General features: G+C 49.5%; 1 protein-coding gene across 6 annotated transcripts; it reads right to left on the reverse strand.

Moving 5' to 3' along the window:
* Positions 1-723: 723 nt before the first annotated feature.
* ITGA10 (integrin subunit alpha 10) lies at positions 724-17,428 on the reverse strand. 6 transcript variants are annotated; one of them, XM_042253496.1, is made up of 30 exons: positions 17,340-17,428; positions 15,755-15,866; positions 15,446-15,555; positions 14,777-14,868; positions 14,448-14,562; positions 13,415-13,542; positions 13,093-13,241; positions 11,722-11,872; positions 11,407-11,572; positions 11,197-11,270; positions 10,805-10,949; positions 10,450-10,598; positions 10,080-10,223; positions 9,742-9,945; positions 8,913-9,016; positions 8,338-8,504; positions 8,110-8,252; positions 7,573-7,686; positions 7,285-7,370; positions 6,990-7,131; positions 6,739-6,831; positions 6,502-6,578; positions 6,254-6,343; positions 5,736-5,820; positions 5,454-5,567; positions 5,107-5,187; positions 4,843-4,956; positions 3,055-3,150; positions 2,665-2,778; positions 724-2,369 (listed from the first exon to the last, which is right to left on the reverse strand). In XM_042253496.1, the coding sequence occupies exons 1-30, from the start codon at positions 17,389-17,391 to the stop codon at positions 2,304-2,306; spliced, it is 3,477 nt and encodes a 1,158-aa protein (XP_042109430.1). In that variant the 5' UTR covers positions 17,392-17,428; the 3' UTR covers positions 724-2,303. The 6 variants fall into 6 exon arrangements, with proteins under 6 accessions (XP_042109430.1, XP_004002463.2, XP_060269683.1 ...); XM_004002414.4 differs by having other exon boundaries at positions 8,913-9,043; XM_060413700.1 differs by having other exon boundaries at positions 6,990-7,370.
* Positions 17,429-18,166: the final 738 nt, after the last annotated feature.

Raw genomic sequence — 18,166 nt, forward strand, 5'->3', positions numbered from 1 at the left:
TCCCTGCAATGAGAGTATGGCGTCTTAGACACTGGACCACCAGGGAAGTCTGAACCTTAATAAGTTTAAAGTCAAGAAAGTCAAGACTTGGAGAAGTTAAATCTGTTCAATGTCCAATAGGTTTTATGTGGTATGTTGTTTAGTCGATAAGTCATGTCCAACTCTCTTGCAACCCCATGTACTGTAGTAGCCCGCCAGGCTCCTCTATCCATGGGATTTCTCGGGCAAGAATACTGGAGCAGGTTACCATTTCCTTCTGCAGGGGATCATTCTGGACCAGGGATCGAGCCTGCATCTCCTGCATTCGCAGATGAGTTCTTTGCCACTGAGCCACCAGGGAAGCCCTTCAAGTGGTATAGCCTAAACTCAAGTCTGTCTTCATTCTTAACCACTGTTCTATACAGCCTCTTATCTGAACCTCAGGCTAGTCATGGCTTGCTCAAGGCCATATAGCTCATAAATGGCAGACCTGGGATTTCAATCTAGGCCTATGTGCTTACCAAACCAAACCTACACATTTTACACTGTATGCTCACGTAAGCAGGTGAGGATTGCAGGAGGCTAGGGCACATCTCCAGTAGGAGAGTCACAGAAATCACTTCAAATCCTTCATAACTTCATCTTCCAGGGACTTTACTGTGTAGGGTCTCAGGTGAATCAAGGCTCCACCTCTCACAATTTGTGAGCAGTCTATATCCCAGGGAACTCAAGAAGAATCAGAAGTCATTTGATACTGAACTTTATTTGTTCTGACCATCTAATAAACTGTCCACCTTATTAGGAAACAGAGACAATGCTGTCTGTAAAAGGTCAGAGATAAGTCAAAATAAACCCTCTCACCAGATCTCAAGAATAGCCCTGGAGGAGAATCTGTGGCTGCTAGTCAACTGCCCGGTCAGGTCCCCTCTCTCCTGGGCTGTAAATGGGTGTTGATTCTTCAAGTGGCTGTCAGAGCTGCTCTCTGGAACCCAATATCTGACTTTGGTATTCAGAGTCTTGGTTACAAAGAACTGCAAGTTACCCAGTTGTCAAGGAGAATCCACTTCTCTTTACTGGCCATGACCAAAAAGTTGGGGGTCGGGGGGTGGAGGGTAGGGGTTGTTCAGAGATAGAAATTAACTTGGGAATTTCCAGTAAACTTCAAGCAGGGCTGGTAAACTGATGCCACCAGAGAAGCCTCACAAGGTATGGCTGGAGATGCCCCAGAAATATTTCCTAGGAGCTATTTGTGCTATATAACCAGTGCCAAACCAGTAAGGGCTAGCTTCCCAGAGACCTCTTGCCACCTTCTTCAGCTTCTTCCTTAATTCAGACCCTACTTGTTCAGACTCCTTGGCACTGCTGCCTCCCAAATCTAGTAAGGTGAAAGGGTTTCCTACCATCAAGCAGCAACCCTGTCCCTTCTCTCTAGTTTCTATAAGGAGGCTCCAAGGAGGGCTCAAGAGGGTGTGTGGCCTAAGAAGAAAAAACTGCCTAGGGCATCCAGTCTTCCCTGTTATTCCAGCTCTAGCCACATGGGGGCCCCTGGCTCTAGAGAATGTGGCACCCAGCTCTGGCTTTGCTCCCAGGGAAGGCTGCAGAGCTGGGAAACCCTTGCCCAGCAGGCCTGGAGCAGTTCCCTTTCACTAGCACCTGAGGGCGGGCAAGCGCAGGCGAGTGCACCACGAAAGTCTCAGGTTTCAGGGGGAATGGCAGTTGCCTGTCTAAAGGCTTCTCTGTTTCTTGGAATTGTACAGAATGTCTCTTGTGGCTTTTCCTCCTCCCTCCTTTTTTCCTGTTGACTCTCCCCATCCGGCCCTCTGAATCACCAGACTCCACAGGAAAGCAGCAGATGTTGACTTTACTTCGTGCAAGCCAACGTCAGCGCTCTCCTGTGGAGTGGGGAGAAGGCAGGAAGGTGAGAGGTAGGGGAATGGTGGAAGATAACCCTAGTCCTTTCCAAACTGTGAGGGAGGATGTAGTGGCGGAGTCTGAAAGAAGTCAGGGACCTAAGCAAAACAATGCTGATTCCCAGGGACAGGGGAAAAAAGGGGCCCTACACTAAGGCCCCAGTGTAAGCTCTGGAGCCAGGATCACTAGGAGGGAAGCACAGGGTGGGAATGTTCCTGGTTTTAGTGCCAGCCCTTCTTGTCATCTCTTGCCAGCAGCATCCTCATGACTCAAAAGTCAAGTCAGGCTGCAGGTCTGGGGAGACAGTCCAGAGGCTTTCTTCCTCTTGCACCATCTGAGCCCCCAAACTTCTGCTCTTAGGCAAGTCTTTTGGAGAAGCTGCAAGAGAGGTCTTTATGGACTTTATTCTACGTTCATTGCACCAATTTCTCTTCTCTCTTTTCTTCCTTGGGGATTTTCTTCCGGGCAAAGAAGCCAAGCTGTAGGGAAAGAGATAAGAGTCATCACCAAATGCCCTGCCTAGAGACCCTGCCAAAGGCCCTTAGAGGTATCTGAAGCCTTCAGTTTTGTTCTGCTTCCAAAAATGAGATTCAAATTTATTTTATTTGGCTTTGGTTTAATTCAGCTAAGATTCCTGGAGGACAGTGAAGGAGATCTGGAGACACCCACAGCCTGCTTAGTTGCCCAGCACAAACCCAGTTTTCCCTGCTATAATGAAGGCTACCTTAACTCATGGGCACTATGCCCCATACTGTCCACTTTAGCAGTGCTTACCTTCCAAAGGCAGAAAACAAGGAGAGCAAGCAGGAGCAGCCCTCCCAGGACACTGCCAATGAGGATCCACAGAGAGATGAGGACAGGGCGGGACTGAATCACCTCCAGGAGGCTCTGCCATAGAGAGGACAGCTGGTTTTTACTTGCACCCTTTTGCCCAGTTAGCTTCACCCCACACTGTAGCAAACTCAGCCCCCAAACAGAAGAATAAAAGGGAAGAAACTGAGGTCAGAATGGAGGCAGGGGGATCCACCAGTCTGACTGATCACTTCTGACTCCCTGAATGCTGCCTAATGAAGACACCCCTGTTGTGAACAAGCTCACGGGTGCCCTGATGCTATTGCCACCCTTGCTAGTTTCACAGCTCTTAAACTCAGTCTCCAACCCCACCTCACTCCTCCGGGAGGCTTCAGTCAGCAGTAGGACGCTGCCCTCCTCAGTGCTTAGTTCGAAGGTGCTGACCACTGTCAGAGACTTGAATTTGGCCTGTGGAATGCAAAGAGATTTAAAGTGAGCCATGATTGGGCTTCCCTGGTGGCTCAATGGTAAAGAATCCGCCTGCCAATGCAGGAGAGTGAGGTTCGATCCCTGGTTCAGGAAGATCCCCTAGAGAAGAAAAAGGTAACCCACTCTAGTAGTCTTGCCTGGGAAATCCCATGGACAGAGGAACCTGATGGGCTATAGTCCATGGGGTTGCAAAAAAATCAGACACGACTTAGTGACTAACAACTACAACATCATCAGGTGGAACAGGTCTCAGAACCCTAATGGCAAAGATGAGGCTGGGGGGATAACTTCCAGGACCCTCAAGACCAGAGGAAACAGTTGGAGAGCAATAGCGAAAGAGAAGAAAGGTAACAGATGGAAAGCCTGTGGCCCTTCATGGACTCTGCATGCTCTACTCCTCTTGAAATGCATTCAACCCCTCTTTTTTTGGCTAACTCCTACCCTTCCTTCAGGTTGAAGTTTAGATGTCATCCCCTCTGGGAAGTAGAAAAGTGTTTCCTCCTAACCCCCATCACCCTGGACTAGGTTATAATATTCTGTTTATTTCTCTTTCATGTCTGTTGAACTATAAAATCCTTGAGGTCAAGTGTTAGTAACTTATGTGTCCCTAGTGCCTAGCACAACTTCTCAATAAACCTTTGTTAAAAGAGTAAATAAGTGAATGAAAAAAGGATACCAAAGAGAGATAAAGAGAGAACTGGACTTAGGGAAGGATGGTCTGTCAGACTTAACTGTCCTGGAAAATGCCCACATCCCAGGGATCTTATATTATTCAAAGTAGACGGCACACAGGAAAGTACAATATAAACCCCTAGTACTAAACAGCTGTTATAATTAAGATGTCATTGCTCTGCTAAGGAACTCACACTGACTCCTGACTGCCTATCATGTTAAATTCAACTCCTCAGCTTTAAAGAATTTTCATGATTTAGATCCCTTTCACTATACAATATCACTTCCCACTACCCTCCATGCACATCCTACATGTAATATCAACTCTTTACTGGTTCATTTAATAAAAATATATTAAATCACTATAATGAGTTAACTAGACATGCTCAGTCATGTCTGACTTTTTGCAACTCCATGGACTGTAGCCTGCCAGGCTCCTCTGTCCATGGAATTTTCCAGGCAAGGATACTGGAATGGGTTGCCATTTCCATTTCCAGGAGATCTTCTCAACCCAGGGATCAAACCCGCATATATTACATCTCCTGCATTGGCAGGCAGGTTCTTTACCTGGGAACCTTTTACTAGTGTCATCTGGGAAGCCATGATGCTAAATGTTGGGGATATTCTCCTTAGTCACAGGGGAATTTATATATAAAACAGGACCTTTTATATCGTAGGCATTTGATGGATTGATTGAATTTAGGTATCCTATATACCTTAGTGATAATAACACTAAGAGATGATAAATGGAGGAAAATACAAAAACAGTAACTAGCTTTGAGTGAGTGCATCTCATTAGTTTGTTCTTTACAACAACCTCATGAAGTAGATATTTTCTTCCTTATTTTAGAGATGAGGAGAAAGAAGGTTAGAAAAATCAAATAACTTTGCCAGTAGGAGGAGAAGCTCAAACCTGAACATGAGTCTATCTCCGAAATGCCTATGCTAAAGTCCCAGATAGCAGCAGCAGGGGAGAGTAGTAGAAAAGGAAATATTTACCCTCCGGAAAAATTCATTGTGAACCAGCCTCAGTAGTCCAACAGAGATCTCGGTCCCCTTTGCCAGCCGCCCAAGGTGGCACCTCACAACCTGGCAGTGGGTATTGCTCTCATTCTATCGGAAGAGAAAGACAGATCAGGACCCTGGAGGGGGAACAATCCCCATGCCCCACACCGGGCTCTACCTTCCACCCAAAGCTCTGAACTCCACTGTTCCTCTGCATTCCTGCTCTGGACACCTTCTTCACCCCCCTGTGACTCATACCAGCCTGCTTGTGTGCTGAAGCTCCTCTGGATGCACAGGGGGCCCTGGGGGTTTGGTCAGGTTCTGTACTGTGCAGCTTGCCTAGAGGAAGAGCCAACTTGAGGGATCCCCTGGATGGCGAGAGGCCGGCCCCTCCAGGCTGAGCAGGAGCACACCATCCACACTCTTGAAGTTCTTCCCTGGGTAACCCCTTTCTTTCTTCTCAAAGAAGGTACATATGGAAAAGAAAGCCCCTTCCTCCCCCAGAGAGGGAGGATCTCTGAGAGCAGAGACCCAGCAGATGAGGAGCTGGGTGAGTCCACCAGATAAAGGTGGCAGGGTTCCATAGGCCCCCAGGCCAGACTCACATTGTTAGTGATGACTTGAGACAGTGACAGGAAGTAATTGCCTCCATAGGCCACAGCTGGAAGGAGGGCTGAGATGATGAGGCCGCTGACCACATAGCAGCCAAGGTTCTGAACCTAAAAGGAGGATTGGAAAAGGAAGAGGTGAGAGACAGAGAAAAACCCTTCCTCACCTGTTCCGCTTTACCCTCGATGCCACTGAAATCTAAGAGAGACCCTTCCCATCCTTTTCCCAGGACTCCTCTCCATCCCTCTGCTCATGCCAAGGCCCCTCTGGCTTCTCACCCTAAGAGTGGTTTTGAATTCGGGGCCAGGGCCCACTGGGAGGGTTCCATATGGGTGGACCTCATAGCGGTGCAGAGTGGACTCACTGCGTGAACACCAAGTCAGGAAGTGCACGGTCACAGCCATGACACAGAAACCCGGCACACGATCAGCACACGGACAGATTCGAGGTAGGAAGGGCCAGCACATGGATAAAGATACGGGGATACACAGCGAAGACAGCAATGAAATATGACACGGACGTGGCATAAACTTTATGGCCACATCCCACTACCCCAGCTCCACCCCCCAGGGCCCAGCAAAGCCCTACAACTAGGATGTATAGGTATACCCATACCTAGGAAAGAGAAATGCTTTAAAGAGAAGGTTTAGCATGAGTGGGATTAAGGCCAAAAAGATGGGGCAACCCCAGGGGTTTGGTGTTCGGAAACACTGAAGCACATGGAGGGAGAGGGAGCGAACATAAAGAGGACGAGTCTGGGGTCCGAATGGGGTCCCAGTGAGGAGCTGAGCCATACCTGGAGAATAGGAGGTGAGGCTCATACTGAATGTAGGCGGAGGTCTGGGCTGTGTTATCACGAAGCGTTCCGTTTCTCTCCAGGCTATTGCTGTAGGGTCAAGGGGAGGCTCACATCCCGGCCCTGTCTCAGACCCCCTTTCTCTGGAGAGAGGGAGTCATGCTGCTTCCACCGGCACCCTCACTCCCACACCACCCCCATCAAGACCTAACAGGAGAGGGCTGGGAGGAGATGCCCACTCCTCTCACCTGGTGGCCGTCAGCCTCACAAGGACCTGGCTCAGGAGGAAGGAGCAGCTAAACTCAAACTCTAGCAGGAAGGTCACCTAGGGGCGGGGACATGGGGACATGGTAGGTTTCTCTTCATGGGACAACTGCAGAGGAATGGGAGCCCATCTGTGAGCCTCCTTCCCTAAACTCCCAGGCCCCACAGATTCCAGCCCCTGATCTCTCAAAGCCCCCTTCTCATCCTGGGCCCTGACTCACCTTGGCTCCCATCTGGAAGACAGGATGCCCCACGCTGCAGAGCCGGGCATGCGGGGCGGGGGCTGCACACTCCACCTTCACTGGGCTGTTGCTCTGAGAACAGAGGAAGCAGGGTGAAGGCTGTGCTGGGGCTGCGACTGCCCTCTTGCCTGCAGCCTCTAAACACAACCTTTCCCAGAAGCCCTCATAGCCAGCACTCCAGCTGTCCTCCTCCTTCCCTGATTCCCCTGAACTCCCTTCCCCAAGGGCACCTGAGGAGTGAAACTGGACAGGTGGAGGTTTCTGGAGAAGCTGAGACTCAGGCTAGTGTTGTAGGCATTCTCCTTCTTGTTCTCCAGAGTTGCTGACACCAGCACTTTCCGCCGACCCCCTCGAACCACGAACGGGTCCTTCCTAGGAGTGGTGGATAAAGGGCAGCCCAGAGTTGAAGGAGAGCCAGAAGCCTCATTTCTGTTTTCCTGGGCAAGAAACAGCCCTCCATCTCCCTTCAAGTCCCTTCTGGTCTGCCTCAAGTCAGCCCGGTTTGGCCGTTCATGTCCATCCCACCTGGAGCCTCTGATGTCCATATTAGCTTGAAGTACCAAATCTGTGACACATTCATTGTCAGGGCCACAGTCCTTGGAGAAGGGGACCTAGAGAAGAGAGAAGGGGCTGAGGACTGAGAGGAAGGCATGGGAAAAAGGGATGGGATTGGAGGACAAGTGAAAAGAGAAGAGTGGGTGCCTAGGTCAGATCCCACTGTGATCTCATGTCTGCCCCCACCCCTTTCTCTTGAATTCACTGAGAAGCGCAGTGTGGCAACGCGGGGGCAGGGCAGGGCTTGGCACTGCTGACCAGCTTTCGGATGGAGGTGGGTGAGCCCTCATCCAGCACAGGCCCTGGCTTTGTGGTATTGTCCAAAGCAAAGGTCACAGTCAAGGACACCGGCCGGAGGTAATCTGACGTATCCTGAGAGAAACCAGAGTGAAGGCTCATGGGGAACCAGGGTAAGGGAGACGACCCAGGAATCTTGGTAGAATGTGATAATTACACTGATCATTTACTGAGTACTTCCTGTGTGCTAGGTACTGTCCTAAGGTTTTATCAATACTATTACATTTAATTCTAAGACAACTCCTATAACATTGTTATTATTAATCTCCCCTTTTCAGGCAAGGAAACTAAGGTTTGTAGGTGATGTGACTTGCCAGAATGCACAGGTGCTAAATGGCAGAGCAGGATTCAAACCCAGATCAGCCTGCCTCCAAAGTCTGAACTCTCTCACTTCTCCCACTTCAGATTTCTTGCTGATCCAACAGAATCTCCTCCTCTGATGCAGCCTTTCTCTCACTCCCAGGCCCTGACAGCAAGCAGTTCCTGCCCTCTCCTCACCAGCACATGGAAGTGCAGTTGCTCACAAGTGATGTTCCCCACACTGAGCCGGAGCCGCCGAGGGGACAGCCTCTGGCCAGAGCCGTCAAATGCTGCCCGGGCTGCGGTTGTCCACTCGTCCAGCGATGCTGTGAACCGCACATCTGAATGGGGTGGGCAAGAGTGCAGGTGGAGAGGGGTCCCAAGACTAGGGCAGGGAGGGGGTTGGACTGCTGCCCAGTCACTCACGGAATCGGCGATCCCAGCGGCCAGGAGTGCGGGAGGTCACTTGGAAGCAAAGGGCTGCAGACAGGCAGGTTGCCTCCTGGCCTCGCCTCTTACAGTCCCTCTGAACCACACTGATGGCCGGCGGGGTCACATCTAGTGAAGGGGCCAGGCGGACAATGGGCCGGGAGCTGGGAACAGGGTGGTAAAGAAAGTCTAGCTATGGGAGGAAAGCCCTTAGAGAAAGGCGATCCCCAGTATTTGCCTCCCTGAGGTCAAAGGAAAGAATAAGGAGCTGGGCGACACATGAGCCAGCCTCCCCTGAACCTTTGGACACAAGTAAGCTAATAGCTGATATTCAATAAGCACTTGCCATGTGCTCTAGGCATGGTGTTTAGATCTTTGTACGGATTATCACATTTAATCCTCACCACAAACCTATAAGGCAGGTATAGGTATTATTCCTATTTTATAAACTAGGAGAATGGAGGTGCAGAGTAGGTTGATCAAGAAGCCAGATATAAGTCTGTGACTCCAAAGCCCTTGCTTTTAACAGCTGTGCCATGTTGTCCACTGCTGCCTGAGCTGCAACTGCTCACCTGAGCAGGATGGCTGCCCCTTGGGCACCCACAGCCACATCGACCAGGTCATCACCATCTAGATCCAGCCGGCCATCCACACTTCGGCCAAAGTAGCTGAGGGCCTGCGGCATGGAGACAGCAGCAATCCGCTGAGAGGGAGAGAGGAGAGACTGAACAGGGACTCACATACCTGGTTTCTGAGGCCTCCTATCTGGCTTTTTCTAATTCTCCCCTCAAGCATGAGGAGGAAGGAGAAAAACTTGAGTGTGTTCGGGAGTCTCTAGTATAGCGATATGTTTCCTGCCCCCATCACCTCACCTTTTTGACTACTGATTAAAAAAAAAAAAAAGGCACTTGTTGGACTTCCCAGGTGGATAAGACTCCACCTGCCAGTACAGGGGACACGGGTTCAATCCCTAGTCCGGGAAGATTCCACATGCTGCAGGGCAACTAACCCCATGTGCCACAACTACTGAGCCTGCGCTCTACAGCCCGAGAGTCACAAGTACTGAGCCCTCGTGCTGCAGCTACTGAAGCCCGCACACTCGGACCTGTGAGCCACAGCTACTGAGCCTGAGAGCCTAGAGCCCGTGCTCCGCAACAAGAGAAGCCACCGCAGTCAGAAGGCCGAGCACCTAAACAAAGAGTAGCCCCCACTCACCACAACTAGAGAAAGCCCTTACAAAAGCAACAAAGACTCAGCCCAGCCAAAAATAAATAAATAAAAATAAACAATCAAAAAAGGCACTTGTTCAGTTTGGGTCTCAAGCCCAGGAGAACAATGATAAGAAAAGGGTGTGTACCCCCTTCCCCTCACCACACCCTGCTTCATCGGGGCTCTTCTGACCTGCGCAGGACGTGGCCTGACTCCTCTCTGGGCCCCGTGATAGAGGTACAGGGCTCCACGGTGCCCATCCTCCAGCGGCGCCCCCACAGCCACATCAGCAAAACCATCTTGGTTCAAATCAGGAAGAGCACCCATGGCAAAGCCAAACCGAGCATCCTGGGGGGATTCTGGCTGAAGTGTTCTCTGGAGCGTCAGCAAGGACGGCTGGTGGCAGTGAGGAGAAGACCGACAGTGCTGATCAGAGAGTCCTGACCTGTCGGCCAGCCCTCAAATGTGTGTGCCTCCTCTCCCCCTCTACCCCCCACAGACAAGTTCTAGGGCATCCCAGCACATCTCACCTGGCCCACCAGATACACATAAACACGTCCTGTCTCCTTGTTCTGAGGCCCCAGGAACATGGGGGCAGCCACAAGTAAGACATCAGTTGTTCCATCCCCATCGATGTCCAGTGGGCAGAGTTCGCTGCCAAAGTACGAGCCAATCTGGAGAGTGGTGGGCAGTGGTGATCCCAGGGGGAAGGGAAGGCAAGATTATGGACAAGTGGGAAGCACCTGCCGATCTGGTCCTCACACCCCTGACAACCAGAATTCATCACACATTTCTAAGGCCCCTCTCTTGCCCCTTCACCTCACAGCCTGGAGTCCCTCCCCCAACAGTCTGGAGTCCCTGGGGACCCACGGGCCTCATCCCTCACCTTGGATGCCCTACCTGCTCCCCCTGGAGGCTCTGGGCGACCCTCACAGCCCCATCTTTCTTAAGTTGGAAGGCGATGACCTTTCCTCGATGACTAAACCGAGGAGCCCCTGAGAGAAAGAGGCGGCGACCACCCCGCAAAAACATGGAGGAAACAGAGTAACCTAGAAGTGGACAAGGAATTAGGGGTGAAAGGGAAAGAAAATGGGGTCAGAGTAGGAGGGTTCCCTAAAGGCACAGAAGGGGGTCCCAAGAAAAGTAGCAGATCAGTGAGAAACTGCATGAGTTAGCAGTAAGTACCTGATAGCCCCCACTGGGGAAGCATTTTTCCCCGCCACCCTCTAATCCTTTGCAGCTCTCTGCTACTCACCCAGGTAGGCTGCATGGTTCTGCAATGCAGGGGGAAATTCATCTTCCAGGGCTGTCCGTGGTGGGAAGAGGCGGCGACCTTCTTCAAGCCATAACACTGAGCCCCCCCAGTCATAAGCCCCCACCATTCCAAAGAGAATCCCATCCTGTAGGGCAGAACCAGATGGGGTCGCTGAAAAGACAGTGGGGAATAAGAAGAAAAAACTCTGCAGGAGTGAGAGGGTCCCTGAGGGAAGACTGGGGTCGGTTGGAAAGGCATGGGAAGGTCAGCATGGACATTAGTTAAAGGTGCAGCGTAGAAGAGCACTGGGATTGAAGTTGTCTGAGTTAGAGGCTGGAAGGAGTCAGATGTTGAGAAGGGTCATGGGTGGGGGAGGTCAGAGTCTGTCCAACCTTTAGCTGATGAGTAGAGAAACCAATCTGAGACATTTCCAGCCCAAAGGAGCTTTCATTTTCTCCATGGGACCCTGGAGTGTAAGAAAACATTGAGGCAATATAAGGGAAGATGGTTCCCCCTTCAACCTAATAAACTTTTTCCAGAACCCCACCTATACCCCAGAACTCCCCCTGCCCTGTCCTCTTTTTCTCCAGGGTAATCATTACCCTCAAGGCCAAAAATCCGGTCCCCTAACGCATCCACAATGTCAGTCAGTGCCGCTTCATCCGTGACATTGAAGAAGAATTTCTCATCTGGATCACTGGCAATAGCTCTGATTTCTCGCAGAAAAGAACTGGGGTCTCGCTGCCGCCGGAGGTAGTGACCAAGGACCTGGGGTCAGGAGATAAAGGTAGAGTCTGTTAGTTGTATGTTGTGACTGGTCTGGGAAGTTATCAATATCCATTTTCCTTAAGTTCCCAGTCCTCAGTGTTACCATCCCCACCCCCTTCCATCCTTCCAGATCCAGAGTTGATTCTCACAGCAATCCCATAGCGTGTCACTCTTCCAGCCTCACAGGCCTGTAGTGCTGTGGGAAGCTCTTCTCCATCATGGGACTCTCCATCAGTGACAACCACCAGTAGCCTGGCAGCCTCTGGTCGGCCCCCGTGGGACTGACTGAATCCTTCCGTGCTGAGAAGAGAAACAAGGAGTGAGCTGTAATCAGATGTGTGCAGATAGATACACATATCCAGTACTTAACACTGTCAGCCGTTCACTGAGGTCAGACCTTTTGCCTTTTAGCCCATTTCCCCAACTGTCTAGAATAGATTGGCACACAGTAATAAAAGCTCAAGTGTCGGGGTGTCCTATAACATACAGAGCAGCATATCATTAGTGCACATAAGTGTAAAATCCATCCACTCACAGATTCATTCAGCAAATATTGTATTTAGGGGGATAAATATTAAGGGTGAGGGAAAAAAGTGAAAGTGTTAGTCACAACCAAATCTTTGGACTCCATGGAACATGTAGCCTGCCTGCCAGGCTCCTCTGTGCATGGAATTCTCCAAGCAAGAATACTGGAGTGGGTTGCCATTCCCTTCTCCAGGGGATCTTCCCAACCCAAGGAATGAGCCCAGGTCTCCTGCACTGCAGGCAGATTCTTTACCAGCTGAGCCACCAGTACGTAGAATAAAGAATGGTCAGGTCAGGGGAGTCTTCCCAGAGATGAGTTTTGGCGAGTTTGGAAAATGGGTGAGGACATGAGTGGTGGAGAACCCAAGGGCCAACATCAAAGTGGGAGTGAAGGGGCATCGCTGGTGGCTCAGTGGTTGAGAATCCGCCTGCCAATGCAAGGGACACAGGTTTGATTCCTAGTCCAGGAAGGTTCCACATGCCACAAAGCAGCTAAGCCCATGAGCCACAACTACTGAGCCTGCACTCCAGAGCTCTAGAGCTGCAACTACCAAAGCCCAAAAGCCCTACAGCCCGTGCTCCGCAAGAGAAGTAACCACAGTGAGAAGCCTGTGCACTGCAACGAAGAGTAGTGCCTGCTCGCTGCAACTAGAGAAAGCCTGCATGTGGCAACAAAGACCCAGAGCAGCCAAAAATCAATCAGTCAATCAATAAATTAAAAAATAACAAATAAATCTTTTTTTTAAAAAAGGGGGAGTGGAGGTATACAGACAGAATTCCATCTGCAGACGTAAAGCAGAATCATGGAGAGACACAGACAGACACTTCGTAGAAAGGCAATGAGGAATGCAATGATGGGCAATTTAGACTCACCCCACCTACCATTAGCATGCAAACAAACATAAGCAAGCAACACATGTCAGGATGTACACACTGCACTCCAAACCTTCCCCTACCCCTTCTGGCCGCCCAAACTCCCCTTCCCAGTGTCTCACCAGGCCATCATTATTGCTTGAGCAGTCTTTGTTTCTCGTCCCTCTCGCCGGCTCAGGTTCCTTGCTGCTCTCACCACTTCTCCCTTGGTTCGGAAATCTCCCAGGGACCACTCGTGGACAGAGCTCTCTCCATACTGTACCAGCCCCACCTGAGAATAAAGTGTGCACTCTAAGGGAGTGTGTGTAATGGGCATGGGGAGGGAGAAGAAAGCATGTGAGGGAGGGGAGATGAGCACCTGGATACTACTGAAGATACTGCCTACAGTTATCTTCTCTCTCCCCGATTCTTCCCTCCATGCCCATCCATCCTACCTTCTCTTACCTGTATCTGTTCCGGGTCAATAAACAATCTCCCTACCAGTCTTCGTAGGAAGGTCTGAACTTCAGACCAAGGGTAGATGCTGTTGGAGCCATCCAAGACAATGACGACATCCATGTATGTGGGGCAGCCTAGGAGAAGGGGTAATGGTGATGGGAAACAGAGGGGCAAAGGATACTGGGCATGGGGGCAACAAGGAAAGAGGTCACAGGAAAGTGTTAATCGTTCAATCGTGTCTGACTCTTTATGACCCCATAGACTATAGCCCACCAGGCTTCTTTGTCCATGGGATTTCCCAGGCAAGAATACTGGAATGGGTTGCCATTTCCTTTTCCAGAGGATCTTCCTGACCCAGGGATTGAACCCACGTCTCCTGCACTGGCAAGGTTCTTTACCTCTGTGTCACATGAGGGCACATTTAATTCAAACTATCAGGCACTTCTTACATACAAGGAAGATTACCCAGTCCTAGGTAAATATAGAACTGAATAAAAGGGAAGATGGGAATACATACATTTGACTCAAAAACAACGAAGATGTAATTAAGCGCAAGTAGAAACTTAGCACCATTTTATGTTGTGAGAGAACAATAGAGGATCAGTTCTGATGGTGGGGAATAAAAGGAGGCAGCAGCTGAGAAGATATTGAAGACTGGAGATGTTTGAGGAGAATATAAGGAAAGGCATTTGGGTGGAGAACACTTTAAATAAAAGGAGATGGCATATACAAGAAAAGTGAAGTGAAGGCTATAGCTAAGGTGTAGGGTATGGAGGAATATAGTGAGAGTTGAGTTCTGAAGTTGGTTAAATCAGTTCGGACACAACTGAGTGACTGAACTAAATCAGTTCATGGAGTCTTCATACCCTGGTAAAGAGTCTGAATTCTAATCTGTTAGGAAACATGGAGCCTTCACACACGTTAGGTCGCAGTGAGGATAGCCATGTAGGTCCCTGGTCAAGCATCATACACTGAGGCCCTATCTTTTTCCCACCCTGCACCCCCTATTCTGGGGACTTGGGCCCTTCTCCTGGCTCACGTTGTGCGGTGGGTGCCAGGCTTCCCTGGGGCCGGAACGAAGCATCTACACGGGCACATATTCCAGAACTGAAGACAGATGAGCCGCAAGCGCGAGACCAGAGAGGGGCGCAAGCCTGGGGATTGGGAAGGCAAACAGTTACTCCAAGGCTTGCGAGGGCACCCTCAGAATATGCTCCTCGTCAAAGGAGGCAGTGAGGCCACTCCTCGAGATTTCCCTTCTTGCTTTCTAGGTTTTTAACTCCTTGACTTCTCCCCATAGACCAGTTTCCCTTGCCAGACTGCCCTTTTCTCTACCACGAACCTTCAGAGACTCTTTCCTTAGCTTACCATGAATCCCCCATTGCCATCTGTCTCTAACAGAGACATCCCCAGGTGCATATTCACAGCAGGACGAGATGAATTTCCCAGTGGATGGTCACCTGGTTGAAGGGGAGTGGAACAACATGAGGTCACGAGGTCACAGATGGGGTGACTGAGTTCAAGGTGATTTTGGAAGAGGATGAGAAGGGGTCAGGATCAAGTCAGGAACGAGGAGTGTGTGGGATATGGAGGTGAATGAGGTGTGATATTACTCATATGTGGAATCTAATATTTTTAACTATATAAATGAACTGGTTTACAAAACAGAAACAGACTTACAGACTTAGAAAACACATTTATGGTTACCAAAGGGGAAATGTAGGGTGGGGGATAAATTAGGAGCTTGAGATTAACATACACACACTTAATATAAAATGGATAACCAACAAGGACCTACTGTATAGCACAGGGAACTCTACTCAACATTCTGTAATAACCTATATGAGAAAAGAATCTGAAAAAGAATGGATACATGTGTATGTATAACTGAACCATTTTGCTGTACACTTGAAAATAACACAACATTGTAAATTAATTATAATCCAAAAAAATTTTTTTAAAAAGAAGTGAGATGTAAGGGATCAAAGCCACTAGTATATTAAGGTTAGAGGTTAGGAGAGTGAGGCATCTTCTTACCCAAGTGGCCCTTGGCACATGGGGCACTGTGGGAGCCCCCTACAAGGCAGCGATAAACGTCCCCCCTTCGGTCACCTGAAGGCCCATCCCAGGGGGCACCCACCAGCATCCTGGGGAGAGGAAATGAATACAAGCACAGTGTGAATATGACACTTAAGATAGGCCAGAGGGAAGGGGCGTGGTGATGGCAAGTCTAGAGCCCCAGTCACTTCCAAAGAACCATGGTTGTTTATATTTCCAGCAACTTTGCCTCCCCTTTAACAGCTCTACTCCAGTCCCAATCCCTCGGCCCTCTAGTTTCCTCCTCACCATTGTCGTCCACCCCCAACATGTTGTAAGACGCTGTATCCAAATTCAGCCTCCGGTGGGCCTAGAAATAGGCGTGGGCGATGCACATCCAGGTTAAAGGGGAGGCAGAGACCTGGTGGGGCCAGGATCATACGGTTAGCAGGAAGCAGTCAGAAAGGCTAATGAGTACACAGAGGAAAAGCTAGCGAGAAGCCGCAAAGGGAACATACTGATCTCAGCCTAACTCCCTTCGTCTTACAAGCTGCCCTGGACTCCATCAATGTCATGCACTCAGAGCTCCAAGCAAGGATGATTTCCTTCCTGTGTTTGGGTAGAGATGTCTAAGCTGTGGCCCTCTGCCATGCTGTTGCACAGCTGTATTTCCATTCCTATCCTTGAAATCTCATTCACAGACATGCCTGGAAGAGGCAACTTCCTCTTTTCTACATCATTCCTCCTACACATCCTCCTCTCCAGGCCAAGTGAGGGTTGCCTTTCTGCAGCCCCAGAAAAACTATTCTTTCCAAACTCTACCCAAATCCAGGACCATAGGGAGAACAAGAGAAAGTTAGAGAACACTGCATGTTTGGGTCTCGTTTCTTCTTGACTCCCAGTATCACTGTTACTCTTTCACACTCTTTCTCCAGTGTCTAGGTCTCTGGTTGATTCCAGCCCTGGAAAACCTCAGTGGCAATTAACTGGGTGGAGCCACTTGCCTGCCTACACACATGGTTTGCCATCCATCCTTTCCAAGGGTCCCATCACTCCCAAAGTTTCTCACCATCTGCTTCCTAACTCATCCCCCTCCTGACACCCCCTGCCTGCTTGCATTTCTTCCTTAACTCTCAGCCCACTCTGAAGACCCCCGCAATCATGTCCTGGCTGACTCTTCCCTCCCAACCCCAACCCGCTTAAAATCAGAGCTGGTATTTTAGGAAACAAAGATTATAGGGCACTGATGAGGAAAAATTCCAGGCCTCTTGTCCCTCCCATGCTTCTTTCCCTGCAACTTGCTCCTTCAAGTGGCCCCTCTCAGGCCACCCCACCACCACTTTCACCAATGGCGATTGCTCTGTCTCAAACATGCTCATTTTCAGAAAGGTGTTTTGTATGTGAGCCTTATTGCATCTGGGAAGCTGGTAGGGCTGCATGACCAGTAACTGTAGCTCATTGGTTAGATAAACCCAGAGTTCTGACCACACTGCTAGTTAGTTATGCCTCAGGAGCCCAGAGACCACCAAGGACAGAAATTAGGGAGGGGTGGGGGCAGGTAATAGTAATCAGACGAGCCACGTGGAAGTTCACATCATGTTTCGTTTTGGTCGAATCCAAGGTTAAGGACAAAGTTTTATATAATTGGACACAAATATTACACAAGGCAGTGGACAGCCTCAGCCTTTGCCAGGCAGTCATGTGTGGACATAAGAATGCAAACCCATGCATGCATGCGCATGCATGTACACATGTACACACACACACACACACAACATAGAACCAGTTAACCTCACCACCTAACTCCCAAAGAATTTTAACCATAAAGGTCCCAAGGCCAAAAATCTGTGTATCTTCCATTCCCACCAGAAACCAAGAAGTTAACCTCCCTCACCTGTCAGGAACGTCAGGGGCAAGAACAGGTGAGGGATGAGGGGGAATTCCATGCCTTGATGTTCTCTGTCCGTGTGAGAAGTCCTCTATGCCTCTGTCCCTCTCCTTCTCTGTTTTCTTTACTTTCCCTCCCATCCTGCCCCCTCCCACTGGCAGCTAAAAATAAAGTTGGAAGGAATGGGAGGAGTGATGGTGGGGAACTGTGGGGAGCCCTAGCCCAAGGAAAGGAGGAATGAGATTTTAGTGTATTTCTCTGCCTTGGTGCTGCCCCCTGGAGGCATCATCTCAGTTTCCAAAGGGACCATAACTCTTTCTGTCATTTCTTTCTATTCCTTTTTTTCTGTCCTTTGTTGTTGGAAGCAATAATGCTTTCCCCGAGTTTGGAATAGAAGATAGGACTGGGAAATAGATTCTTTTTACTTCCTAACCTTACTTATCTCAATCTGGAATATGGAAAATGAAAGAGTTGATAACAGTGATACCATTTCCCCACCTACTCAAAGAGTTCGAACAAGTGAAGACACAGCCCACCCACAAACCAAGACTCACCCACTCCATTTAGTTCTGCTTGTGACTCTTGGCCTATGCTACCTATGGTATTATAGCTTTTGGAGGAAATATAAACCATAAATTGGTATAGGGTATGTTTTGTGGAACCAATATAATTACTTTACCATTATACCCTCATCTCCGCAGCTAGGTTATAAACTTCTGCAGTTGGGACCATGGTGCCTCTTAGCTTTTTATATCTTTACCACTTAGTATTATGGCCTACATACTGTAGATACTCAATAAAAGTCTGCAGGTAATGATGCCAGTGGCTGATCC

This window comes from Ovis aries, chromosome 1 (genome assembly GCF_016772045.2).
Source record: "Ovis aries strain OAR_USU_Benz2616 breed Rambouillet chromosome 1, ARS-UI_Ramb_v3.0, whole genome shotgun sequence".
In the NCBI taxonomy this organism is placed as follows: domain Eukaryota; kingdom Metazoa; phylum Chordata; class Mammalia; order Artiodactyla; family Bovidae; genus Ovis; species Ovis aries.

Bases quoted from the DNA above. Each gene is read 5' to 3' on its own strand.
- ITGA10 (XM_060413695.1), bottom strand. From the start codon at position 17,391: ATGGAATTCCCCCTCATCCCTCACCTGTTCTTGCCCCTGACGTTCCTG. The intron at 14,869-15,445 runs GTAAGAAGATGC...CCCTTCAACCAG, and splicing joins ATGTGCCAAGGGCCACTTGG to GTGACCATCCACTGGGAAAT. The intron at 5,188-5,453 runs GTGAGTCTGGCC...CTCTTCCTCTAG, and splicing joins CTCAAGTCATCACTAACAAT to GCAAGCTGCACAGTACAGAA.